The following is a 27,826-nucleotide window of genomic DNA, read 5'->3' as shown; positions in this document are numbered from 1 at the left end:
TTTTTCTGCTCCGGATCTGTTAGGTGCTGCCGCCACCTTAAGTGAATCTATCGGCTTAGCTCTCCAGCTCATCAAAGTCAAACTACGTGTATCGCACGGCTCCATCACTTTCTCTTCCACGTGGACCGCCGGTCGGCCGCCTAACACCTTCTTTTATCCACCACTCCGGAAAGGCAAGACCACCGGATCGCGGCGTCGCCTGCATGTCGTTGACGGAAAAAAAAAAAAAAAAAACACCCCAATCCTCGGATCAAACCAACATCGTAATTTAGAACTTCTTAGTTAAAAGCTAAATAAGTCATCAAGATAGTAGCACAGTTGGAACAGAGCTTTATTTTTACCGTTGTGGTGTAGGTTCGAAACGCGCAGGCGTCGATTAAAATGCGGGGACCGAATGCCCCCTACCTGGACACGCTCGGTGGGAGGAACCAGATGGCGCTGGGATGACATACTCACACGTGGGGCAACCCACGGGTCGGAAAGGGCATGCGGATAAGATTTCCTCCCCCTGCGTCCGGCAAAAAAAAGAAAAAAGAGCTAAATAACGATAAGAGGCGTTGTCAAGCTAGAATATCAAATATTATATTCCGAAGAGTTAATCAGACTTAACAACCATTACTTTAAAAAGTTTATCAGTAAAATATTTAATACATATTATAAAAATTAAATTACAAACAATCCATTCACGATTAACTATGTCCCAATAATATACTAAAAATTAGAAGATATGGTTTACATAAAGTCAAGTATAAATATCAAAAAAGAATAAAGTTGGAGGTGAAGCCCTAAAGCTAAACAGGGCAGTTGGAGGTGAAGCCCTAAAGCTAAACAGCGCAGAGATTGAACCATTTAAATAAGCACAAAAACTAAATAGAAACCAACCAAGAAAAAATGACCCAAAAGTCTCAAATATATTTAGGGTTGAACCATTAACCATAATACATGCGAAGAGCAGACTTCCCCGACATAGCTTTTTCAAGTTGGAACCTTTTTTTTTTTGTAGCTTTACTACGTTGACATGTAGAAAACTTGCAAGAGTTTTTAATATCTTTTTGCACTAATTTTGAATAAGATTTCCATAAGAACATAGTTCAAAAACATATTATAAAATTGATTAATAATAATTAAATAGAATAAACAATACTATAATTTCTTAAAGTAAGAAGATGACAAACTTGAAGGAAATCTAAATAACTTTCTCGTTATACAATTATATTCAAAAATCAGCCAATCCATATTTTGTACAAATTACATTCCTGACTCGGAAAACCTGAACCAACATAATGAGCCAGCGAACTAGCATGAAAGGGTTAGGAGCACTTTTATCTAAGCCTCAAAATCATTTTGCCAATTCTATAAAAATAGAAAAGAAACTGCAAATTTAAAAATAACTACACTTTTCTTGCAAAATCCTCTAGAAGATCAGAAGTTGTCACACAACCCACTCATGTTCGGCCTGGCAGGATCTCACATGTTGAGTCAAGCTAGAGCAATGCCTAACCCATTCATGTTCAACTCAATTAAAATCAAATCAAAATAAACAACGAAATATACATCATATTATAATAATTATTTACAAAAAAAAATATAGTAATCATTAATAAATAAAATATTGTTTCACCATTAACTGCTAGGAAGAACTTAAATGGGGTCTAGCTCAAATAGCACTGGCTTGATCAAACCCGGACTGTCAACATCCCCAATAACAAATGCAAGTGCTATCAGCCCCAATAACATATGTAGATGCCATCAGTCCAGGTGCTCCACATCATTCATTACATATCCTCAGTATCCAAGACAAACAACAATAAAGAGTCAATTACTGAGATCAAGTATTTCATCGACAATTTTAAAGCAAGCAACATTCATCAGTCACTCGTTTTAAGAGAGTCCACAAACTCTTTAACTAGCTAATAGCAAACTTCAGCAGCGCTCAGTCCTGGGGGGACTCGCTGCCCCTAGGAGAGACATGGTTACCATCATCCCTGTCATCCCTAGGGCTGGGGCTCCTCCCGTTGGTCTCAGGGCTCCGATGCCTCAGGCCCATAGGAGGGCTCTCTCGCTCCTGGCTCATAGGGCTCCTGCTGTCCTCCCTCCTCGGGCTCTCACCATAATCTGACCCATTGCGTTCAGCTTGCCTCCGTTCTTTAGGTGGAGGGCTCCTGCTATCATCAGGTGACAAGCTGTGCTTTCTCCCCTTAGATGGAGATGGGCTCCTTGCCTTCGGGCTCCTGCTGTATCTAGGGCTCCTTGATCTCCGGTCATCGCGTTCGAGACTGCGCCCATCCCTTCTGGGTGCAGGAGACCTGGACAGACTGATCATAGACAGCACAAAGTTAAAAATGCTCATGAACTACATTAGCAATATGTAATGAGATTTGCATTCAAAAAGAGAGAGAGCTCTTCAACACCCAAAGGGCCCCCAAGGGATTCGACAAACAATATCCCCAAATAAAAAACAAAAGACTAACTGCTATTAAATGAATCCGCGCACGCAAATACAGCAATGAGGCACACTTAAAGTGAGGGATGCATCGAGTTGATTTTTTGAGGATGTAGATCCTGATGTTTGCACTCCTTGATCTAGGGAGTGCATATTCTGTCATAACAACATGCTACTTGATTTTAACCAAAACGTAAAAGTTTTTCCTGAATGAATTGCGAAAATCGGGACACAATTCTGTTAACTAAAACAGTATGCTGGAAGAATTCACTATCAACCCAAATTTTTCTTTAACAAAACCCTACAATATTATTTATTGAAAGAAGAAAGGTAACAAAAGCCAGATTGTAAATAAACGTGCTACTTATAAGTCGCATTTGCAGCTCTCCCCAAAACCCCTCCTGAAACCAAAACCACCACCAATCACCACAAATAAAAGAAAGAAAAGAAATAAAGAAAGGAGAAATGAAGAAAAGAAAAACAGTAGATCTGGAAAAAGGACTCTAGAGAGCATAGTATGCAGTACCGGTCCGAACCGGACGGTACTGGGCGTACTGTACCAATTCAGTATTGGTATCCGGTACAAGTGGCGTACCGACACTCAGTATACCCAAAAAAAAAAATTCTGTACCATACTGTACCGATACTGTGCTAGTGTGGCGTCAATACGGAGTCCGATACTAAGACGGCGAACCTTGCTCAAGAGATTGGTTAGGCCTATTTTCCCCCTTTGGAACAAAGAAACAAAAGACGACCTCAAGTAAAAATAAACAAGACCAGCAAGCAAGCAGATATGCACCCATTCACTAAAATGTGAAAAGCACATCAACTAAAAATAAATAATAAATAAAACAAATTTGACAAGTCATTTGCCCTTCCAACTTGTAACAACCACCCACCACCATGGGGGGAAGGCCCACCCACCCAAAAAAAAAGGATAAAAAGCTGAAACCTAACTAGAAAAACCCCTCAACTAGCCTTTCCAAATGATCCATGTTTACCGAGTTTGGGGGACACCTGACAGAAAATTTTGAAACTAAGGCCTCCAAAAATAAATAGCAAGTTCAAACAACTGGTCCATGCGCACCACACAAATGTAGTACTATGATAAAAATAGTAAAAGGTTAAAATATTTTACAAGCAAAAAAGACAGCCAAAAAAAGGCAAACAATGATGAAATTGGTTAATCAACAGGCAATATCAGGGGTACAATCTACATGACACAAATCACACAAGGCATAGCAAACAGTCCAAACAGCCCTATATTGAATTTACCATATTTTAACTTTTCAAATTTACACTAGCATCATGCCCTCATCCAAAACACTGATCGTTCTGCATTCACAAGGATATATAATTCTCAGCTTAATGCAAATTCACATCAAATGATCGAAATCTGTTTGCAGTCCAAAAGCTCTAATGTGTTCCCACCAAACTAATTGAAACACTTGAAGCCAGCAAGATGTTATCAGGACTTATTTTTTTCAGTATGTTTAAAAGCAGCTGAATTCCATTAACTGTTCAGGAAAAAGTTTAGAACCATACAATATGTTTAGCATACCTGTAACTACGGCTTCGGCTGTAGCTCCGACTTCGGCTCCTACCACGGCGAGGAGATGGGGATCGTGAATAACTCCGTCCACGTCTGCAACATCAACAAGCAATCAGTTAGTCAAATCCAGATTGGCACTTCCAGTAAATAATTCATCAAAAAGGAATCCAATGCAAGTTGTAAAAAATAGCCTACCTGAGACTCTTGGGACTATTTTGGCAGTTTCTTTCAATATGACCTCTTTCACCACAGCGATAACATTTGTTCTTCCAGTCTCCAGCTTTGCAGTCTCGAGCCCAATGGCCATCAATTCCACAATTAAAGCAACGGCCTGATCCAGGAGGAGGGCCTCTTCCCAGATATTCCCGAGAACCTCTAGGACCACGTGGACCCTATAAATGGTGGGAAAAGTTATACAACAGGGCCAGAAAAAAAGAATCAATTATAGTAATATTCAGTTTAAGCACCATTTAAGTGACATACCCCTCTGGCAAATTCAACTATAATACGACTTCCATCAAATTCTCGCCCATCTAAGCTATATCTAGCATCGTCCGCATCTCGTGGATCACTAAATTCCTATTAAAGTGGTGGGCAGACACCAAAAAAGCAATAGGGGAAAAGCTCATACTTGAAGAAGAGCACATTACTGTTGCTAACAAATGTAATGTCAAGAAGCAAATAATAACTAAAGAAAGAGTAACGCATAGAGTAGAGGTATACATACAATGAAGGCATAGTCACGCTTCATGTCCACATCTCGTACTCTGCGGAAATGGTTGCCAGAAACAGTAAGGCCATCATGACTTAAGGAGCGGAGGGTATGTTACTTCGCCCCTCAGAAGAACAAAACACCACTTTGTGGTTGCAGCCAATTCCATAAAAACACGCAATAACACTACAGAAAGAATCGCCAAAGTCTCTTATAAACTTTGCAAGAATAGCCACCAATTCCACCAAGGGCACCCTCTCACCACAGACCTCCTGGTTGGGCAAAAACCCAACAACCTTCAACAAGATCGTTCAAGTTAAAACACACAGACACCTTTTCTCAACCTTCTCACAAGATAATAAAAAGAAAAGAGACATATACCCAAGCACAAAACACTGGCTTGGCAAAGGACTATGTCTGATATCACCTCAGGGAGTCACTTCAAGGTCCGCACTACAACTAATTGAATAAACAGATTTCAAAAACAGCAACTGGAAAGGTTGCCATCACAATATATCAAACAGTTAGAATCAAAAAAACCCATGCAAAAGATGTGCCAATTTTTTAAACGAGAGTCTGAATAAGAAATGACTTTTTCCAGTAAAACCATAAGCAATAAAAATACTGCCACAAGCAAACAAGGATCAAGGACTCGTGTCTCAACTAGTCATGGAGGAAAACTCAAATTATAGATGATAAATGACATGTAGAACCACTAGATATAGAAAAGAATCAGTGGACTGTTGTTAGGACAATTGGCAGCTACTCGGAACAAGATGTGGCATGTAAACATACAAAATGGACATTAACAACATCATCACACTTGCACACCAATCGAAACAAAGCATGCAGTACTGCAATATAGTTGGCTATATTACCTTCCATATCTGCTGAAAAGGTCTTCAAGTTCACGTGGTCGAGTGCGAGATGAGAGATGACCAACATAAAGACGCGTGCCACCATAGCGATCATCGTAGCGAGGCATTTTCTTGCTGCAACTCAAATTAAAAATAAGCAAAACACATATCCAGAAATTAATATACCACAAAATTCTGATAAACAACTGTATGTGCATATGCATATAGCAGCTGACTGGAATCAAGATAAAATGGAAAAACAAAAGAAGGAACTGGGATGAAAATTATCAACTAAAAAGTCTTTAAAAAGAAGAAGAAGAATACAACTATACTAGATACCATACTGTAGCTATACAATGAAGTTTCATAGATGAACACATAATTAAACATATACTCTAGTGAGTATTAAATGTATGTCACATATTTGTCTACCAGACATGTACTTCTATATACAATGTTCTTTTCATCACATCTTTGTTACTAATAGTATTAAGGTGGTACAAAATATAGTTCAGGACTGCCTTCATGGAGGCATAATAAGAAGTGCACATTTTAAGTGCGTTTTTTGTTGTATAATATAATTTCTCAATAGCACTAAAACCAGGAAATGGAAATTTCAACCTTTTCGGTATAATTTTGTGATGTGACGTTCTTGCTTTCTTTACCATCTCATTCTCTATTCAACAACCAAAAAACTCCTCAAAAAAAAAAAAACTCCTTTTCAAAAACCAAGAAAATACAATCTTGAACAATAACAAAAATTCATAACTTTGAAAGACTCCAAGCACAACCTTCAAAGTTTGGCGTGTGGGTGCTCATCTCAACCTTGATATTTTACAGATCTTGGCCAAATTTTCCATTAGGAGAAAATCTTAGATCAAACACTGATACCAAGAGAATGTCCAGAACTCGAGTCATGCCGAGACGAATGGACCGTTCCAATGCTCAGCAGATCTCTAGATTTATCTAAAGGAACAACTACGCTCACGAATTAGGCTAAAAGTTTGGGAAATAACAAGTCGCAAAGAAATGCCGAAATGCTAACAAAAAACAGAAATTTCAGACCACATATAACCCTCCATCCCTCCCCGGTTCTATCTCTCTCCAAACCCTAATCTATTACAGCTCCCTCAAATCAAAATAATATCGCAGGCATCGAAACTATTTGATCTCAATACTAACGCCTATTCGACCAAAACCAAGAAAAAACTAAAAAGACAAACCAGAAACAAAGAACATTCAATTGTGATCACAGCAGGAAACCAGATCAGATCTAATAGCATCAAAGCGTGGAACAAACATCGCAAATCCACAAAAATCTTCCTTGAGAGTGGAAGAGACGTAATATCGAACCAATCGATCGACGAAACGATAGATTCGAATGAAAATTCGGACAAGAAACCCTGGCATCTGGAGTCGAGACAGGACCGCACCTGAGCGACGCCTGAGCGAGGAAAACCCTAGCCACTCGAGAGGACGCTTCGCAGGCAGGCAGGCTGGGGCTTCGCGATAAGTATTAGAGGACTCGGGATTTGAGCGGACGGCTCAGATGGTCTTGACCGGATCAGCTATTGCCTGCGTTCCTTGTGTGTAGCTCTCGCACAAACAAAAAGTTGTATGGGTAAGTGATTAAATAGAATGAAACATTACTATTTTTGTTTTTTGCCACATTTTCGTAAGGGGGTGGATTAGGGGGGTGCACTGCACCCGTGATTGAAGGGATGGTAGTGATTCATGTGGAACAAAGTTGATGGGAGGCTCTCCAATGGGCTTGCCCATCCTTTGATTTCATGATCTATATAGAAGGAAAATGATTTGAATTAAAAGCGAGAGGATTCTCGAATGAATGTAACTTGATGTTTTTGGTTGCCATGTAATAAGGATTGGACGAGGTTTTTCTTGCTTTCATAATGTCTTCAAACTTTATAGATGTGATAGCTCCGACGTAATAGAGATGCTTTATTTGGATGGCAATCTAGGGGCTTTCTTGTGAGATTGCATTTCGACGTGTGATAGAAATATGGAATGCAATGAACAAAAATATGGAACCATAGAAAGATGATAGTAACTTCTAATAAATCCTATTCCAAGTTATAGTAAAATATATCATTATAGTCGGAAAAAGATAGCAAGCTCCTCAATTACAAACACTCAAACATGATACCAATATCAACCTGCGATGATAAAACCATGTCACTATAAAATTAAAAAAATGAAGGTTCATCTCTTCTCGCGATCAATTTTGCACGCTATGGGTAGCAAACTATTTCCTTAGTTATCTCCTAGAGAAATATGGTTAGCTTTAAATTTTTCTTTTTTCTAGATGCATACTTTGCTTTAAGCTTAACTCTATTAGCATTAATTCGATAGAGATCCACTAGGTAAGGTGCTAAGCAATTGCCCACCATACTTTGAATTGCTAATAGTTTTGAAAACACATGTAGCTCGCATATGTTTGCCGTAAATTGGCTACTGTATAAAGGATTCTAGCCCATGCTTGTGAGCAAATTATAGATGGAAAAGGGAATAATGAAAAATGTTGGATGTATGGCTATATGGCATCTGCAATCTATGGCGATGAAACCAATCCCTCAACTTCTCAGGTATTGATCATACCATCAAAGTTCGCTTTGAGATACTATAGTTTTGGGAGGTTCATGGTGGACATGGATATTAGTCTAGGATATTTTGCTCGAACTAATAAAAAACTAAATGGTCTTTTCCTTGATGCACATTTTTCTTTTTTTTAATCATTTCTTTTGATGTAATTGAAAGAATAACAAAATTAGATATTATAAAAATGAGTCATTTGAAAGTCTAATCCAGCTACAAATATTTGATACTTAGAAGCCCATTAAAATAAGTTTGCTTCAAAAACCGCTTCTCTTATATAATCATATTCTCCAAATTATCCGTTGCACTTAGAGAGGGTGATTGAAGATATGATGGAAAATGTATGCATTGCATGTTGCTTGGAGATTTCTGCCTTAATGCATTGCCAAACAATCCTTTTTTTTTAAAAAAAAATGCTCGTGATGATCTAATTCAAGAAATACATCAAACATGAAGCCTAAGCTTGACATGTACTACACCGCATTCACTATAAATAATATAGTTTATTGCATGATGGACGTCATTCGCGCATTGGCTTTTTTTTATTTGTGTGGGTACAACGGCTACTCACATAGATCTAGCGTGAGGGCAGCCAGCAGAGTCAAGAGATAGAAAGGAGGCAGCTCAGTCTACGCCCCTTTTCGCCTCCCGATGCACATGCGCGAGCTGAAAGGTGCATTGGCTTCATGAATCTCACATGAATATCACAAATGATGGGTTGGGTTTAGAGTGGATCAAGTTAGTTTTCTTACAAATTTTATGCAGAATCACATTCATCCTAACAATGGATTGGAATCACTCGGTTTGAACCTTGAATCATACAGCTTAACCCAACAAATTTATGAGAACAAATGGTTGCTTTTACTGATGGTTAAGCTACGTATAACAAAGTAACAGATCAACCATAAGAGGCTTAACCCGTTCGCCTCCTCCCTTCCTATTAGAGCGCTCGCCCCACAAGTTTACCCCGTCTTCCGGATTGCATCTTGTCCTCTAACGTCCGGGCCTCTAATTATTCCTACCAGCAAAAAAATATTCAAACCTCTCGTCATGGTGATCGCCTCCTCTGCCTTCTCCTCTTCCTTCCCCCCCTACCCCCCCACAGCTTATTCACTTCTCTCTAATGGGATCTTCTGATCCAGTATAAGTCCAGAGAGAGAGAGGGAGGTGGGAAGAAGATGCTGCAGAGGGCGGCGAGCAACGCCTATTCCTGGTGGTGGGCCAGCCACATCAGGACCAAACAGTCCAAATGGCTCGACAACAACCTCCATGGTTAGACTCCTTGATCTCCATTATATTATGTTTTTCTAAACATTTCATTAATACGGCCAAGTTTTGATGCTCATTTGTTTCTCTTCGAAGAACATTTTCATATACTACGTATGAGTGATGGCAGACTTAATTCATACGAGCCACAATCATAAAATATGCCGATATGATTACCATTTGTAATGCATTTCAAATTTAAATTTAAAATAATAAGAACGGGATTTTCATTTTTTAACTTTATGTTTTATTTTCATGTGAAAGCATTTTAATGTTATTTGGCCTGCTTGAGCATAGGATCTTTGCAAAAAATTATCTGGCTGAATAGAAAAAGAGAACCCCCTCCCTCCCTCTCTAATTTATTTTGCAATTTGGAATTCATCATAATTTTCCAGCAACAGTGAGTTCCTGTAATTTCACCAAGCAATTCTTTTGGTTCTTTTTTGAAAGAATAGCATGTAGCATATGCTATGAATGCAAGAGGTAGTACAGATGGTTGCTCAGTAAAATCTTTTATTACTTGTATAATTTGATGAACTTTAGGTGGTGCGCCTTTTTGTTTCTCTCATTCAAAGCAATAAATAAATTCTTGTCAGATATCTCCAAAGTGACATCAAAGCAATAAGTAAAACAAGCAAAGTATGATTATGTTGTTAGAATATTTTCAACATATTTTCAAAGTAAATCTTAGCATGTTATTAATTTATGATTAACATATGTGATACTTGGGAAATTATAGGACTCATTGCGGGATTTTTTTTTTCTCATCAAAGTATTTTTTTTAGAAAGCTGATTCCTGAGAATATGATGTTTGAAAAAATGATTTTAACATATATGGTTGACTATGGAAAAGTAGCTATTACATAATGGTTTATATTTGGTTGAGCATCTATTTTTTTGAAAAAGTTACTGATTCATTGATTTTGATGGCTTGAGGATAGTTTTGGAAAAAAATCTCAATTCTCTACTAGTGGAAAAGTATCCTTTTCATATCCTTCATGGATTTTTCTTTTTCATAAAATATGAAAATTTTATTCCTATAGGAATGCTGCTTTTCATCTCTATTCTTTGAAAATTTCAAACAAAAGGCATTTCTTTATTTTTCCGTTGACCATATTTCCCTCCTTCTTTCTATAGTGTTGAGTGACCCAGAAATGTGCACATTACATGTTATAGATGGTTATGATCCCACAATTTAAAATTATTTTATAATTTTTATTTATTTTCATAAATATGCTTCCAACTTTCTAAAATGCACTTTTCTTGCTCCTTTCCCTCAAAACTGAACAGCCTAGGGTTGGTAACTTAAAGTTAGACTAGGTATAGGCGTATAGCACAGGGAGATAGAGAACAAGAAGTCCTATGGGCTCAACATTCCGGGGAGTTTGGGTTTTATATTAGAATGCATAGTGGAGTAGGTTATTCTTCTATGGCGTCCATATTCATCTATTTTTGACAAAAAATGACAGCATGATTGCTTTATTTGATTCTTTCTACTAAATCGAATTTTTAACACTTATTCTTGATAATGTGTTGAACTTATCAAGTAATCCATAAATATCACTATTCTATTGAAGGCTACAAATCATTCAAACATTTCAGAATCTGTATCCCTCTTAATCAAGACAAGCCATTCTCTTAAAAAAAATTGTCATTGTTGTAACGAATGTGTCTACAGGTTGGCTCAATTTCAAAGTTAACTGAAATCTTATCTGTCACTCATAATAACTTTCTTAGGAGGTATCTAACCAATTCTTTCATGAGTTTTATGATACTAGGCAGTCTATATTTTTATCTTCTTGTCCTTTGCTCTGAGAGAACAACGAATAGCTTTGATGTGTTTCCTTTTTCTTCATGATTTCTTATATTTTTTGAGAAAAGGGAGTCTAAGACGCAATGTTGCTTATTTATGAACAAAATAATCATGTCGATATTGTATATGTTCACTACATTTTTTCCCCTGAGAGAACACTGCAAATTTGTGTTTTGGTAGTTCATGATCTAAAGTTTCTGGAGTTTTTTGGTCTGCAGAGATGGAGGAGAAGGTGAAATCCATGGTCAAGCTCATAGAGGAGGATGCTGATTCCTTTGCTAAGAAGGCAGAGCTATACTTCAGGAGGAGACCGGAGCTCTTGAACTTTGTTGATGAAACCTACAGAGCATACAAAGCATTGGCTGATAGGTATGATCGGATATCAGGAGAATTGCACAAGGCCAACCACACCATTGCAACTGCTTTCCCTGACCAAGTCCAGTTTGAAATGGATGATGATGATGATGATAGCTCTCCAAAGGCAATCACTTCTATCGACAGCAGTAAATTTCCCAAGCCACCGGCAGAAATCCCACCATTTAGTTTGAGAAGCATGCCTAGAGAAAACCAGCCTGCCTTGAAGAAGACGAACCATAGGAGGATTAGCTCTCAGATTAGTAAAGAGAAGGCACAGAAAGAGATTGACAGGCTTCAGAAGGAAATCCTAGTGCTGCAGACCGAGAAGGAGTTTGTCAAGAGCTCCTATGAGAGTGGACTAAGAAAATACTGGGACATAGAAAGGCGGATGACCGAGCTGCAAGAGGAGGTTTCTTCATTACAAGATACTTTCAATGCCAGTGCAGTCATTGAAGATGATGATGCCCGAGCTTTGATCGCAGCGAAAGCCATTAAGTCCTGCGAGGATACCTTAGTGAACTTGCACAGGCAGCAAAAGAGATCGACGGAGGAGGCAAGAATAGAGTCAAAACGAGTCAAGGATGCCGAGCAGAAGCTGAAGGCACTTAGAGTTGAGTGCGGTCAGTCTCAGATGGAGATTGAGGAGAACTCTGATCAAAACACGGAGCAAAATTCTGACACCATGAATAGAGAGAATGAAGCTTGTGCTTTCAAACCAGAGAGGCTAGAGTTACAGTCAATATGCCAGAACGTAAAGGAACACTTGGAGATGAGCTCTGATACATCTGTGGTGGAGCTTGCAGAAAAGATTGACGAGCTCGTAGATAAGGTCATCAGCTTAGAGCTCACAGTGTCATCCCAGACTGCACAGATTCAGAGACTGAGATCAGAGACAGATGAGCTTCAAAAGCACCAGCGCAACTTGGAGGAAGATAAGGCAACTCTGATTGGTGATTCCAATATACTGACTGAGAGGTTAAAGCAAGCAGAAGATGAGTTGCAAAAAATTCAGCATCTCGAGAAGTGTGTTCAAGACGGAAAAGGCATTGTTGAAACACATTTCACCGAAGCCTGTGATAGCCTCAATGATCTTTCAGAGAAATTGCAGTCCCCTAAACATCGAGAAGAGAATAAGTCACTGGGAGATAGCCGGCAAGAAGGAAGGAGCAAGGAGATGGGTTCGGGCGACAGCAATCTACGAAGTTCCGACTTAGAGTCGCAATTAGAAGAGCTAGATGATATGCCAGACTTGCACAACTTGCTAGTGAAGGGATTAGAAGGCAAAGAAAAGATGTTGCTAACTGAGTACACATCCATCCTTCGAGACTATAAAGATACAAAGAAAATGCTTACTGAGATAGAAAAGAAGAATGAAGAATATCATGTTGAGACAATGGAACAGGTAAAGGAATTGAGGAGCGCCAATGCCATGAAAGATGATGAGATCCGATCTCTAAGGAAAATGCTGAGCTCATTACAAAGGACTGTCAATGAAAGTGCACCGAAGAACTCCGAGGATTCTGACACTAAAGTTTCAGACTGCATGGCAAAAATAAATGTACCATTTGATGCTGCAAATACTGATAGCCCTTGTGCAGAAGTAGACCTCAAGCTCTACCAAGTCAATGAATCAGACACCTCCTCAGCCATCGAAGAAAGATTTAGAGCAGATATTGATACACTGCTGGAGGAGAACTTGGACTTCTGGTTAAGGTTCAGCACATCATACCATCAAATCCAGAAATTCCAAACAACATTTAAAGACTTGGAAGCTGAGATGGAGAAACTGAAGGACATCAAACCACAGGAGGGGAGTGGTGGTGCTATGGTTGCTCCTGGGCAGACAATGAAAAAGGAATCGGTTCCACTTGAGAAGAAGTTAAGAGAATTGAACACCGAGCTCCAAGTCTGGCTTGAAAAGAATGGGCTGCTAAAGAAGGAGCTACAGTGCAGATTCTCATCACTTTGCAGCATACAGGAGGAAATATTGAAGGTCTCAAAAGAAAGTGAGACCCAAGATGTGCAGTTCACTCCTTATCAGGCTGCAAAGTTCCAAGGTGAGGTGCTCAACATGCAACAAGAGAACAACAAGGTGGCAAAAGAGCTGCAGACTGGACTGGATCATGTGAAGGGGCTTCAGGTTGAGGTTGGAAGGGCTCTGTCCAAGCTTCATGAGGACTTCCAGCTGACCGGATCAAGAAACCAACATCACCAACAGTCGCTCAGGCATGTATCGAGCAAGCATAAAATACCATTGAAGACCTTCTTATTTGGTGCTAAGCCCAAGAAGCCATCAATATTTTCATGCATGAACCCAGCACTGCACAAACAATACAGTGATATAAGAACAGGGTTTCCGACATAAAATTGGACTTGGTGGTGGATCTTCTTCGGTCCTCGACGTCATTTCCTCGATCACCTGCAGAGAGTTTTCTCGGCATCTTGCGAGCTGGTTTTTGGTTTCTTTTGTGATCTTAGAAGACTCATTTTTACACCTGCTTTTAGGGTCACAATACTGTAATAAGGAAACGTAGCCTGGTGTGTTATATTTTTCCTAAGACTACCAAAACTTCACATCATGTTTGTTGATTCAAGAAAACTTGTTAACCATTCACAAGATGGGACTTAATTAGTACTCTTGTGTCTTGAAATTATGCATTAGATTTGACAAACGGATTCTAATAGAAAGTGCACGAACTACTCAAACTGATGTTGTAACAAGACATGGTGTATAAATTATGTACATGGAACCACGAGCAAGAACGTGTGAGTCCCTTATGATGTGCCACTTGAATTTTTTCCTTGCTCGAAATCGTAACAATTGTCTTGCTATTCTCTATTTAATATTCCTCATGAGCTAAGATTTGGAGGACCCTTGGTTTAAATTTAACTCACTAGCATATATATGGAATTATCGGTATACAAATATATAACTTTGTTATAAATAACATGTAAGCATATTCATGCTGATCTGCTTGAACATAGGATTTTTGGAGGGATGATCGAGGGGAAAAAAAGACGTGCAGGTAAACAGAAAAAACGAATGTTCTACCCTCTCTCTCAATTTTTTTTACAATTTGGAATTCATTATAATTTTCGAACAATATCATTTCAAGAGCAGTGCATTCTTTCTATAATTCAAGCATATGCAATTTCATCAAGCAATTCTCTTAGAAGTAGCTGTTTCTATTCCCTCTTAATCTTATATATTTCTCTATTATCTACTTCTCTTATATGCTATTAACTTATGCTGGCTGTACATTTTTTTTCTTCTTTTTTTCTGAATAAATTTGGTGACAAATGGGGATTACACTTATTAGTCTCCTTTATCTTCAAAAAAAGAAGAAGGTATTTCATTAATAAAGATTATAAGTGATGCTAAGCAACCTTGGTAAAGTATATGATGATGCAACTCATGAATTTGTTGCCAAACATAGCAAGTTAATTAGTTATAGAATTAGAATTCAATGAATATGGGCCTTATGTGTGCAATTTAGCACTTTATACTGCATTTGGTTCAAAAAGAGGATTTGTTCTTCACCTAAAAAAAGAAAACAGGATTTGTTACTGGGCCCCACAAGATGAGGTGGTTGGGAAACTTTGTGGCGGTTGAACAGCCTCTCCCTAGGGAAGAGGCGCCCATATCTCATCACGCGGCTGAACCTAATACACGGTGTACTTTGAGAACCGCTCCACCCTAATCACGGAAAAGAACAACTCAAGCCACCAATCGCCGCGGCGTTGAGTATTACTAGGGAGCGCCCATTACCTCACACATCATCATCTTCTGCCATGTGGCGTGAGCCGATTGGCCCAGTCATCGAGCCCGATGAACTTTTTGTGCGAGTGCATTTCCGGCTTTCTCGAAAGGTTACGCATTAGTCGGAAGCTTTTAGCTTTTTTTTTTTTTGCTAAAAAAAGCTTTTAGCTTTTGGTCGAAAGGTTCACGTTTATCCGCTCTGCCTGCGGATCGAATCACGTACTATACTTCTCATTTGCTCGAATCATAAAACGCCACCAAATCATCGACACGTAAACCAATTCACGAAAAATACACGGAGAAGCAGACGGACAGCTGGAGACACAGCTTCGTAAACACACGGCACGCGTGCCACGGATGCTTTGCTTGGAGATGAAGGCAGGCCACACGTGGCGGCCATCCGATCGCCTCGCACGCCACCGCGTTTGCAAAGCGCGTCGCTTTCTATAATTAAATACTCCCCTCCATATATATTCGCGAAAAAAGAAACGCTCCCCACTCTGATCTCTGTCGCTCTCTCGTCTTCGTCGTTCCGGAATCGTTAACGATTGATCCTGGAGAAACGGTGTGGTTTTTTCCGCCTCTACATTGTGTGTTTTCCCCTTTGTATCAATCTGTTTGTTTATTTAGATTTTTTGGATCGATTGCGTGATGAATCCAATCGTTTCTTTGTTGTTTTCCATGTATTTGAGCATCATGTGGCGATTCTTTAATAGGAAAAACTTGAATCATCTGAAATTTTGTGGGTTGTCGTTCTATTTGGTTCTAGTATGTTGGAGTTCGTTGTCGGTAATTAAAAAGCTGGGATTTTTGTTTTGGGTAGGATATTAGAAAACCAGAATAATTTGTGATTAAAAGCCTACATCAAAAAAATTGAAATTAAAGGGATTTCTCGTAACAAGGTGATGGTTGCGGTGTTCTTCGTTGTTGGTTGATCCAATATTAATTCAAAACAAAAAAAAAGGATTTAGATTAGTTGTTGTATTTAGATATTTGCTTTGCATTGGATGAATTGCACCCCAATATTATTAAATGATGATTTTCGAAATTATTTGTGTTGTATAGGGGTGAAGTATGTTTGGAAATTCTGATGGGCTGATTATCCTTGGATTTGGTGTAGTGATGATGTAGACATGGGTTCTTGAATCAGCGATGGTAGTGGTGAATACAGGTTATTCGTCACCTGTTGGATTTGGAGAAATGCTCTCTCGTTTCTTGTGTTTGAGGGGGTTAGAGTGGGTGTAAGAGGACCCTATTGTTGCAAATTGGTTAAGACTTTCTTTGTTTTTGGGAACTCGGTCAAGACTTAAGAAAGGGGTTGAGTGAAATCACCATGAAAAGGGCTAACAGAAGGCACATTGAGTGACCTTGCATTCGAAAGTTTTATCTAATTGAAAACAAGAGTCACAGAGTCGACATCCGAGAATGTACATTAAAGTGATATGATATTGGCTTGGTTAAGACTTCACATTCTGCACCTTTGGTGCCATGGCCACTAAGATGTATTAGTGTGACTCCTAATCATGCATGCATGGACATACTCCTCCATGCATTCTTGCACACCTAGCACAAAGCACACACAAGTAAGCACGGAAATAAATAAATTATAAATCTTGGTCGCATACTCTTGTCTTCATTATTCATTTTTCTATCGCCTATAGGCAGACATGTCCACTGAGTATTAGAAAGAGCAGGTTTTATTTAATATTCCATCTTATTTGTGCATGCAATTAGAATTTAAAACCATAAAGCGAAGTAAGAGGGTACGGAATGTTGTTTTGTTTTTCAAGATGATCGTAGATGGAGAATATGTAGTGACGAGAATACATGAATCAGTTTAATATAATTTTTTTATGATAGGTTATATAATGCTTGCAACAAACTAGATGTCAGGTATTAGCACATTGACTTATTTTGCACCAATTTTTGTTATCACCCTTTATTGGTGATAGCATGCGTTTTTGGTTCTTCCTAGAATGTTTGGTTAGATGGCTTGTTCCTGAGATGATTTAGACTACTTCTATATATTCTTTGACCTTTTTCCCTCCTACTGGAAAAGGTGGTAAGTCAAATTTTTTATAGGATTTTGCTTGCTCGTCGCTGATACAAGTTACCACAGATGTTCCATTGATTCCAAGTAGTTCGTGCACATCTGTTGATACATCAGCAACCAGAACTTTGTTTTTACTTGTTGGTCTTTGATGATCATATGGCTGCAAAATTTCAAGCTAATACATGATGAAATCTCAAAAACAGACTGATACAAGAAAACATAAAAGCCTTGATCAACACATAATTTTGCAGGCATGCTCCATTAAATATGTTTATATGTGTGCTCCTGAATAAAGTGGAGAGTCTCAAATGAATTGCTGTTAATACAGAAAGAAAATAACATCAGGACAGGAAAAGAGCACAATGATCTTTTTTTTTCAGTACATCTTATTAGCTGTTGTCATTTGGTAAAACTAGAAAAAATAATTTAGGAAACCATTTATTGAGGAAGATTGGGGTCTTCATGGATAGTGAATAAAATGACAGATGAAATAAAACGGTGAGAAACTGATTGGGTTAGTAAATGTAGGAAAGAATGGAGGAGGGGTTTGTTGGTTGCATTTTGGTCTAGTATTGTGGATTGCGCACACTCAAAAAAAAAAGGAAAGAAAAAAAAATTCTGAACCAGAGTATATGTATTTTCTTTTCTTTCTCGCAATATTGTTTGACCGGTCCATGCTAGTGTGTGTTTTCACCCTGGAAAGTCCTCATGTTGCCTAGTAATGCATTTTGATTAGCCCAGTTGATACATTGCAGGGTTAAAATGTGCGCATCCGAAGGTGACAGTTTCTTCATGTTATCTTTGCATGGGAACTATACCTTACAACTCCTATGAGAAAGACATTACAAGAATTTATCGTTAACCAAAACAATTTTCATGATTCGGCAAGCTTCTGAGTAAGGATATATGCTAAGTTTGCAGTCTTAGGTAGTTTGTGTACACTGTCTGATCAGAATCTTTTTGTTGGTTTCTCATGGGAGACGTGGATGGATGTATGTCTACATCCTCAAGAAGACTGGTTGTCCTTTGGTGTTTATCACCTTGTCACATGATTCATATATATGGCATGTGTCACAACCTGATTAAAATTCTAATAAGAAAGTCGTCCATGACTTTTTTATCAGTGTTGGACTTGGTTAAACAATTTGTGCTCTTGGATCATGTGGCTTTATTTTTAGTTGTTCTTGGTTGAGTTCAAGATTGCTGAAAGATATTCGACATGTCATGCTCTGAATTATACTTTTTTTGGTACAAGTTTTGATTTCTGAATAATACTTTTGATTTGTGTTTTTTGTCCTTTCTTTTGCAGTCATCTCACTAAAGAAAATGGGAGGTGGGAAGGATAAGCCTGATGGCTCCGACACGAGTGACAAAGGGTTTTTTATCAAACATCGCTTATGGGCTTGCTGGACATCCACCAGGATACCATGCTGGATATCCATATCCCCCACCACCTAGCCAATACCCGCCGCAAGGATATCTGCCAGCACCTGGCCCATATCCTCCACATGGGTACCCCCCACCAGGGTATCCCCCTTATGGATACCCACCATCTGGATATCCACCTGCTGGTGGATACCCGCCATCAGGTTATCCTGGTGCCAGTCCTTCTGCTCCCCCATATCATGGTATTCATCATATGGCATCTGTGATTATTTTTCCTAGCCCTTAATGATATGCTTAGTGACCTTGTTAATTCATCAGAAACCACATGGTTCTTCATTTCATGATATTTTAATAGTATAAATCCATCGGTATTCTATATTCCCATAATCAATTGGCCAATGCCTTCAAGGCTGTAAAACACTGATAACATCATTGTAGATGAGCAGAGGTAACTCCTTAGTCTCCTTTTCATTAAAAAAAAACACCATTTTAGATATTTGTTGCTTCTATATATCATTATCACCATCATTACCACCATCAGCTTCAACAACAACAAAAATACCAAAGAAAAGATGCTAGTTCTCATTAGGATGAGCCCTTTTCCGATTTTATTGGACATATTCCTAAAACTCAACTTCAGTGAACACTTGAAAAGGAAATAACTTGAAGAGCCTTTGGTGATACTATGCTATTTTTCCTTTTTTTTTTAAATTTCAACTATTGTAATGCTATTTACTTTGGAAATTCTGTATCCAGGTCATGGATCTAGTAGCATGGGGGCACTAATGGCTGGGGGTGCAGCTGCTGCTGCAGCTGCTTATGGGGCTCACCATATGGCCCATGGCTATCATCATCTTGGCCATGGGATGTTCCATGGATACCATCATGGCAAGTTCAAGCATGGCAAGTTCAAACATGGGAAGCATATGAGGTTTGGGAAGCATCGAATGTTTGGAGGGAAGCATCGAATGTTTGGAGGGAAGCACCATATGTTCGGCAAGTTCAAGAAGTGGAAGTGATTGTAAAGGTTCTTAGATGGTTGACGTTGCTAGGTTTCCTCTATTTCTCCACTAATTATTGAATAGATTTCTGCTGACTCTGTTTGGGGGAGCTTTGTGCTTGACTATAGGCAGAATATTGTGAACATATAACCTATAAACTCTATTGATCTATCCTGCACTCTGTACAGTTTCTATTCCCAATGGATTTTTTTAATGTTTCATTTTTGTGAAATCAATGGCTGCATGGTATTAAGGTAAAGAGAGAGAAGATTGATACCATCTTATTGCTGACAGCCAGGGTTGTAATCTGGGTTATCCTATGGGGCTTGCCACCTTGCCCCAGTTCTGAATTGACTACATGGTAACAGATGTATTACATTTAGAAACGATACATGCAGGCATTTGTCTGGAGTTTCAGTCACCTAAGCAGACTATGTGCTGCTTGGATGGGTACATTTATGCTTTGTTTCATCTACAGGTTCTGAAATTGTGGATTGAGGGGAATTCTTCCACTGTCATGTTTTAGCTTCGCCAAAGATCTTCTATAATCTATAACCATGTTTGCTTCAGGTTTGTTCTTGGCTGGATTCACTCCAGGATGTTCGATTGTCTCTCATATCTTCCATGATCATAATATACCAGTGGATTGGTTATCTAATTTTGTGTCCTCTGTAAATTCTGAGTCGTTTCGGAATTCTTCTTTTTTGCAATGATCCAATACAGAGCATAAGTGCTATATTATCAGTAAGCTGGCAATCTCCTTGAAAGCTAGATCCTTCTATGTTTTGGAGGTTGCGATCTCTCATAATCATAAATTGACATGTTAAGCAGGTCCCAGTCTCTGCAACAATCAATAATTAAGAAGTTTGGTGATTATAGGAACATAGCGCATGAGTTTTAACGGTGCAATCTGCAATGACTCGGTCGTATATCAGTTAGCTTAATCTACAAATCTCATTCACCCATATCAGTTAGCTTAATCTACAAATCTCATTCCTACAAATAAGGCTCCCAAAATTGCATAAGCCATCGATGAGAGCAACCTGATAAATTAACTAGAATGCGACTGTTCGCAGCCTTCCTCCATAGGAAATTCTGGATTCAAATCCTGGCGCTGTTTCCCAATTTGATCTGTTTATTCCACATCCCTCATCTCCACCCCAGCTCCCCCTCTCACCCCTTTGATCAAACACATAAATTAGCCAATGATTTGTACATTTGGGTTAAGCATTAATACATGACTTGCTCCAATCAAGCCAGCATGGTCTGAGAAGCTTCCATCCTGTGATAGAAGTGAATGGTCACTTGGTCATTAATAGTTCCATGATGGAAGAGCCTCTCTCACATGCATACAAAAAGCTAAAGAAACATATTTCAAAAGTGCTAGCTTGATTAGCCTAATGAAGATTTTATATGATAATATTTCCTTATAAGTATGGACAGGAATAATTTGATTGCCATTTCTTCATGATGCTTGGCAAAAACAAAAAACAGCATGAAATCTTATCAACAGCTCAAGTATCTCTCTCCCAACTCCCAAGTATATTTGAATCTGTTCTGCCCTTTCCCGTAGCGATACAACACAATGCGCCACTTCAGCTAAAAAATACGAGAATTTTTCTAAAGAGCATTGTATTTGTCCACCCCTAAGTTGCCTTGGCGTATGATCCAGAATCTGCATTCAGTATTCCGAAGTCTGTAGAACATCTAACAGAAATTGGTGGAACACTATATATAGTACATTGTCGATTAAAAAAAAAAATCGATCTATAGGTTTTCATTATATCTGCTCCAGACCAAGTTCATCTTCAATGTCATCTCCATCTTCGAAAAGCTTTAGAAATCGAGCCTGGTCTTGTTCTCTCTTCCTCTTCTGCCAGTATTTGTGTGCACCAACTGTTCCCGCAGCAGCTATTGCAGAAACCAAAGCACTGATAACTATCACTAGAACCACATTCATTTTCTTGTCCACAGAGCCGCTCTTTGAGCTAGAAGTTACACCAGAATCTACAACTGGAACAACTGTCAACATAAGATTGGCAGTCATAACTCAGAAATGGCATGAAGAGGATAGGATAGATGCAAAATATATTATTGAAGATAAACTTCAGAGACAAGCATGCTGAAAATTTGGTCAAATCTTTTTTTTTTCAAAGAAAAAATTGGACAAATCTGCTAATAAGACTTCAAAAAGCAAAGCTCGTCGAATTAGGATAAAAACCATGACTGCAAAAACATCAAATATATACAAAGCAAAGGAGGGGGTTGGGTAGAGAGAGATTCTGACCACCACCAGCTCTACATTGCCCGCATATGAATGTGGCATTGAACTCCTTCTCCTTAAAATGTATAGATTTTCCATCTATAAAATCATCAAGACACAGCTCCCACTCATCAAAAACATCATCAGATTTTATCCTGTCCATCTCATACAGACCACAGCGCTTGCACTTATTATCTGTAAGCTCTGTCAGAGGCTGCAAGCAGAATAAAGCATCATAGTTAATTTCCTAAAAACAACCATTTCTCCTGTCAGCTAGGTTTCTGTATTTAAAGCTGAAACATTGATAGATGGCAGTTGAAAGACCCTTTATCAGTAAAGTAGAAGTCTGAGGCAAAAACAGGTATAGGAGTGTCCTTGGTTGCTCTTAGGGCTTGCAGACGGGAGGATTATGGATTTGCTAAAAAAGTGCCTTAACATTTACGAAAGGTTGTAATTTTTTGCTTAGGAGAGACATTGCAGGCAAACTCTCATAATTGTCAGCATGGAGGTGCTGATGAAAGACAAAAGTCCAAAGCTAAAACAAGTCAAATTTCAAGCCTAAAAACAAGCCAAAAGCTCAAACTGTGTGCTTTGTCAAGCTTCTCAAAAAAAAATTACCATCTATTCTTATCCTGAAATTAGACAATCCAGGTTTGGCAACATTTTCTTGCCTGATTAAATATTAGCATGCCTCTAGCAGCCAATGTCGAGTCCTTCCGGTCAACTTGGACAATTGACTCATATTATTCTATTCAGCAACGCAGGGACCATCTAGCTGTGGTATGCATCTGGCATAGGAAAGAGTATAATAACAGAATTTTCAACACCACCACCCGAGATGCCACAGCAGTTAGATCACATCAGAGGTAACTTTCTCCATTGGACCTTCCAATTGACAGAAATGCAGGTACATAGGATATCTACCTTCAGTTCCATACTGTTTGTGTAAGATTCAATCTAAACTTCATATATCTTTTCATCATCCAACTATTAGGAATATGACGGAACGAAAGACCAAGGAAAGGAATAAGAATGCACCAAAATGCAGGTGCTGCACCAAACGCTGGTGGTTCTTTCTTGTTGTAAGTGAATGCAACGAAAAGACCCGGAAATAACGAATAATGAGAGAATTCATTAGAAAAAAGGAAACATGTTGATTATATCCAAATTTTTTGGCAAAAAAAATGATAGTTCGTTATGGAGGCGCAGAATTTGGTCAAACAGCTGGCACGGCACTTTCCTCTGCTAATCCAAAAAGGCCCCCAACTGCTACTTTCTCAAAGTCCGGATCCGGCCCGCCCGCAACCTTTTAGGAGGGCATTTTAGGCCTCTTATTTCAAAGATAACAATAAAAAAGCTGATGCCAGTGATGAAGAAAAGCCAGATATAGCAAGGGGAATGTGATCTCCTTGATGTCTTGATCTTCATCAGATGTTGTTTTTTTTCGAAAGAGCATCTTCAATATAATGATGGAACTAATTGAAAGATAATGAGTTTTCAATTTTTTCCTTTTTTAAAGATAATCTTCAAATATGTTTGAAACAAATTGAAATATAAGTATGGAGGTAATAAATCTGTGATCCCACTCAGACATTGAGCAAAATATTCAAGCATGTCTATGCCTTCATCACATAACAATTATCCATGCATAATTTGGTGCAGAATTGCTGTATGTTGATGATTTGCCAAGAACTTCCTCTTATCCAGTGCTTAAATCTAAGGACTCAAGTCCCATCGGGGATGTCCCGTGAAACACCAATACGGGGTACCATCCTGAGTGTTGGGACAGAACCGTCACGCCATTGTCTTAGCATCCTAATCGGCACGTCTTGGGACATTTGCTGTCCCAAGTGTCGGGATAGGGCGGCTTATAATTTAGACAGTAATACTCTACTTCAAGATCCATGCTCAGCCATGAAAAAAAATGAGTTTCAACCTAATTGCTTATATGACCGAGAGGACATTATGGAGGTTTTGTGCTGTTCAGAATAGAAACTAGTTCTGAATGCTTAAGATTGACATTGTTACTAGGGCGATGTCCAGAGTTGTATACAACTGTTAAACCCTTTATATGATCGAAGACATTATGTCTTGAATTTCTTAACAAAAGGCATGCTAAGATCAACATAGATTTATTTCTATTTATTCTCTATATCAGTCAAAAACAATAAATAAATCATCAATTATTCAGGAAAGTGTTACTGTAAATCGACAAAAATAAGCAGTAAAAATCAAGTCAACCTTTTAAATTGCAAAAGGTGCGATGATCTAAAAATAAATTATATGCAGAGTTACTCTTGAATAATGAATTAGAGGAGAAAAATTCATTTTTCTATCCACTTTGGTGGCAAGTCGGAAATATGTCTTTCTTCAGTTCTATAAGAAGAAAAGAATAGTCTTGAGTTAACATTTTCATAGGATCTTATCTTTACAAGAATTTCTAAGATCTTAAATATGGTAATGGCAATGATTATGGCTACTGAATCAACATACCACAACCTATTAGAACTTAGAGTAAGAAAAACATATACAACACAAGGCTCTTTCTTCCCCACATAAGTACAGCAGCCAGTTTGGCATTGCTAACTCTGCAGAAGCTAATATCTTTCAAACTCTTTGGTTTTAACCATATCTAGCTTACATGAAACAAAAAAATTACAGAAGAGTGCAGAATTGAAATGGTCAGGATTCAGTCATTAACATTCTAAAAAGAGCAAAACTCATGAACACTTATTTTTTTTTTTCAAATTTATATGATCAATGGTCGGAGCCCACCATACCATGGTTTGAACCCATAACCTTTTCTCAGCGCTTGAGCTGAGGAGAGGGGTAACAAACAGCAAACCCAAGTTCCAATGGCAAAATTCTAGAATAAAACTCTTGAGTTTGAGTCAGCAGTAGAACATGAGACAACCATAAAATGAGGACACAAGAGTAGATTCAGAAAACAAAACCTTATTATCACACATCACCAAATTATTCATCCTTTTTTTTCTAAGCACTCAAGAGAAGTCATATACCTAAGCAAAGGAGCACCACTGCGACCAACCATATATACCTTTAATTGCTGCAAATTAAATTGACCAAAGAAAAAAAAATATAGCTATGAAGTAATTCTTGCTTGCAAAATTTCAAAAACTTTTCATTGAAGCCAAACCAGGTATACACCCAGTGATATGATAGGATAACATTTCCTGAGGTGAAGCACAGTTAATTAAGGCCAACCACTAACATATGGGAGAATGATTGTTATGTATGTATTTTGTACTAAGACAATTTATCTAAGGTTATTCACACTGCACCAAGAGAAACTAGTGATTGTGGAAGATAAATAAAAGAACGTAGCATAACTATGCAACATAACGAATTCATAATAATCTACATAATGGAAGAATTGCAGACCTGCCAAGATTCTTTGCCCTTGAAAGTGTAGAAGAAGTGTTTCTCCTTCACATCTGGCAAGATTATCTTGTTCTCTCCTTTACAGTAAAAATAAATGGTTGGTTTTCGAGGCAGAAATTCATGAGTCTTAAAAATTTGGATTGACCCAAGTGTAACATTCTTTGTTGAAAAGATTCCTGCAATAATGGAAGTTCTATTACTTTGAGCAAAAATATATGCCCCCATCTAAAAACTTCAAAAACTTCACCACGTAATGATAGAAACCAATTACAAATACATAATTGACAACTAGATAGCATTGTACAGCAAGGCATCAAACCACACCACTCATGACGCTTCTTTGTGTTTACAAATTTAACCTTTTTGATAAATCAATATACACATATGCAAAGAAAACCATATCTTCTTTTCAGTTTGCACTTTATTATTGTCTACTCTATCAACTGCTGCACACTCCACTATATCTCAATTTCCAAATTTTCCTATTCTTCCTTAACACCTCTCTATAGGATTGGATGTATACTCCATATCTTTCATAATAGATATAGGTAAAGCAACTACACATGCAACAATCAAGCATGGTATATCAACCTGCATCCATCCTATGCTTTGACTACCATCAAAAAGCATACTCCAAAAATAATTAATCAAGCTTCATTTCCTGAGTTCTTGCTTCGATTTCTTATATTAATTTTCAATGAGCTGAAAAAAAAAAAACACAATCGGGGGCAAAACTCAACCATCGGCATAGCATCTAAGGAAATGAATTCATAAAAATCAAATCTCCGAAACACCCTCCAGCTCATATTAAGTATTTTTGAGGAAAAAAGGAGAAAATTGATGAACAATGAAGAATCTGATGAACAACAATAATTTAACACCTACCCTAAACAAAACTTGTCCTTTCACCACCGTGATGATTAAATAAATTAATCTCCAAACTCGCTGCCAACTCTTGTTTTTGTAATTTTATTTGTAAACCCTGAAAATCATATCTAATATTTAACTAGAGGTTAGCATCGGTTCAAACTCTATTCTTTCTCTTCCTCTCTCTCACCATATGAATTGGAAGCCTACGAAATCTCTCAACTTTTCCCAAGAAAATTCAAATAAGAAAAATTCACCATTTGCATACAATCAATTTACTTTCTTTTCCCTCTTCAAATAAGAGGGAAATCCACGCAAAGTATCCCCAGATATTATTTTTTTAAAAAAACAGGAGAGAATTTGATTTCTTTACCCGGAACAGAGCACAGGATGATGTAAAAAATGAGTGGAAGACGGGAAATTGAGATTCGAGGAAGAAGAACGCATCGGGCCCTCTTCATATCGATCAACTGTGGGACAAACGAGAGAAGGGTTAAGCACGGAGAGAGAGGAGGCAGGAGGGAGGAGAGGGGGAGGAGACGCCCAGAGAGCAGAGAGGTCCCGAGGAGGAGGAGGAGAGATGGAGAGAAGGGCGAGGATTGGGTTCTCCTCCGGCGCCTCGGCAGTCGTCGCGGGAGAAAGCAACGGCCCTCGAATTCCGATTGGGCTGGGACTCTTGAAACGAATGGGACTGGAAAGGGGAAACGGAGTCCAATTCGAGCAACATTATATTTTTTTTTACAAAAAAACACTTTGATCCTTCAGGTTTCCATGAATAATACGGGATCCAAAACTTAAAATTGCAATTAACTCTATCAAATTAATTTACTATATCAATGTGGTCCAACTACCCAAATGAGTTATGCAGGGTTTGGTATAAATTATCATGTGACCATCATATGATAACTGATGGATGATATTGCTCCTAAAATATCCTTTCGTTTAATTAGGCTGGGAGAGAGTAATCGAAGAAACCTTAGCACCGCTATTTGTGGAGCAATTTAGAGTTCTTGTGGCAAAGAAAGATCTAGTCCTCCGCCATGCCAACCACCACATGCAACTCCCAGTCCTCCTTATCCACCTCCTCCACTCTCTTTTAATGCTGATCATACTCTATTTCTCTTTGGCCCCTTTCGACAGCTCTCAAGCATGGAGATGATGCCCACATGGAGGGTTGATCAAGCAGTTGGAGGGGTGTATAGAATCCCACATTCACCTCGAGGTAGAAGTCCTCCGACTTCAGTTATTAAGAGCCTACATGTAGCAACCTGGGCTCCAAGAGCTCTATGATTAGGACTTGTTGCAATTGCCTTTTCACCCACTTCATGATATCCTCCTCGCTTGAGAAACATTCTCAACTGTGGCCTATCAGCGACTCTAGTAGCACAATCTTGAATCTATACACATATCCTTCTCTTGTCGCTTATTATGCTATCAGTTTTTCATGCCATATATCCAAGTGACTACACCAATATAAATGA

At 38.4% G+C, this 27,826-nt stretch overlaps 4 protein-coding genes across 10 annotated transcripts; 2 read left to right on the top strand and 2 right to left on the bottom strand.

Moving 5' to 3' along the window:
* Nucleotides 1–1,723: 1,723 nt before the first annotated feature.
* Nucleotides 1,724–7,145, bottom strand: LOC103702826 (serine/arginine-rich splicing factor RS2Z32-like). 3 transcript variants are annotated; one of them, XM_008785401.4, is made up of 7 exons: nucleotides 6,998–7,145; nucleotides 5,586–5,699; nucleotides 4,723–4,762; nucleotides 4,479–4,574; nucleotides 4,191–4,387; nucleotides 4,005–4,088; nucleotides 1,724–2,315 (listed from the first exon to the last, which is right to left on the bottom strand). In XM_008785401.4, exons 2-7 carry the CDS (start codon nucleotides 5,690–5,692, stop codon nucleotides 1,934–1,936), a joined length of 906 nt encoding a protein of 301 aa, XP_008783623.2. In that variant the 5' UTR covers nucleotides 5,693–5,699; nucleotides 6,998–7,145; the 3' UTR covers nucleotides 1,724–1,933. The 3 variants fall into 3 exon arrangements, with proteins under 3 accessions (XP_008783623.2, XP_008783624.2, XP_026658687.2); XM_008785402.3 differs by lacking the exon at nucleotides 6,998–7,145 and adding an exon at nucleotides 5,089–5,166 and having other exon boundaries at nucleotides 4,723–5,003; XM_026802886.2 differs by lacking the exon at nucleotides 6,998–7,145 and having other exon boundaries at nucleotides 4,723–5,003.
* Nucleotides 7,146–9,244: 2,099 nt separating this feature from the next.
* LOC103702827 (protein NETWORKED 2A-like) lies at nucleotides 9,245–14,319 on the top strand. The gene is made up of 2 exons (XM_008785405.3): nucleotides 9,245–9,449; nucleotides 11,475–14,319. Exons 1-2 carry the CDS (start codon nucleotides 9,356–9,358, stop codon nucleotides 13,976–13,978), a joined length of 2,598 nt encoding a protein of 865 aa, XP_008783627.2. The 5' UTR covers nucleotides 9,245–9,355; the 3' UTR covers nucleotides 13,979–14,319.
* A 1,489-nt stretch (nucleotides 14,320–15,808) lies between these two features.
* LOC103702828 (glycine-rich protein A3-like) lies at nucleotides 15,809–20,045 on the top strand. Of its 2 annotated transcripts, none has more exons than XM_017841725.3 (3): nucleotides 15,809–15,938; nucleotides 18,736–19,054; nucleotides 19,569–20,045. In XM_017841725.3, the coding sequence occupies exons 2-3, from the start codon at nucleotides 18,778–18,780 to the stop codon at nucleotides 19,829–19,831; spliced, it is 540 nt and encodes a 179-aa protein (XP_017697214.2). In that variant the 5' UTR covers nucleotides 15,809–15,938; nucleotides 18,736–18,777; the 3' UTR covers nucleotides 19,832–20,045. The 2 variants fall into 2 exon arrangements, with proteins under 2 accessions (XP_017697214.2, XP_038980931.1); XM_039125003.1 differs by having other exon boundaries at nucleotides 15,874–15,963.
* A 1,160-nt stretch (nucleotides 20,046–21,205) lies between these two features.
* Nucleotides 21,206–27,049, bottom strand: LOC103702829. Of its 4 annotated transcripts, none has more exons than XM_039125002.1 (4): nucleotides 26,719–27,049; nucleotides 25,479–25,654; nucleotides 22,101–22,290; nucleotides 21,206–21,826 (listed from the first exon to the last, which is right to left on the bottom strand). In XM_039125002.1, exons 1-4 carry the CDS (start codon nucleotides 26,804–26,806, stop codon nucleotides 21,594–21,596), a joined length of 687 nt encoding a protein of 228 aa, XP_038980930.1. In that variant the 5' UTR covers nucleotides 26,807–27,049; the 3' UTR covers nucleotides 21,206–21,593. The 4 variants fall into 4 exon arrangements, with proteins under 4 accessions (XP_038980930.1, XP_008783630.2, XP_008783632.2 ...); XM_008785408.4 differs by having other exon boundaries at nucleotides 21,206–21,835; nucleotides 22,104–22,290; XM_008785410.4 differs by having other exon boundaries at nucleotides 22,104–22,290.
* Between the last annotated feature and the right edge of the window lie 777 nt (nucleotides 27,050–27,826).

This window comes from Phoenix dactylifera, chromosome 3 (genome assembly GCF_009389715.1).
Source record: "Phoenix dactylifera cultivar Barhee BC4 chromosome 3, palm_55x_up_171113_PBpolish2nd_filt_p, whole genome shotgun sequence".
In the NCBI taxonomy this organism is placed as follows: domain Eukaryota; kingdom Viridiplantae; phylum Streptophyta; class Magnoliopsida; order Arecales; family Arecaceae; genus Phoenix; species Phoenix dactylifera.
This window is presented reverse-complemented; position numbering and strand designations above follow the sequence as displayed.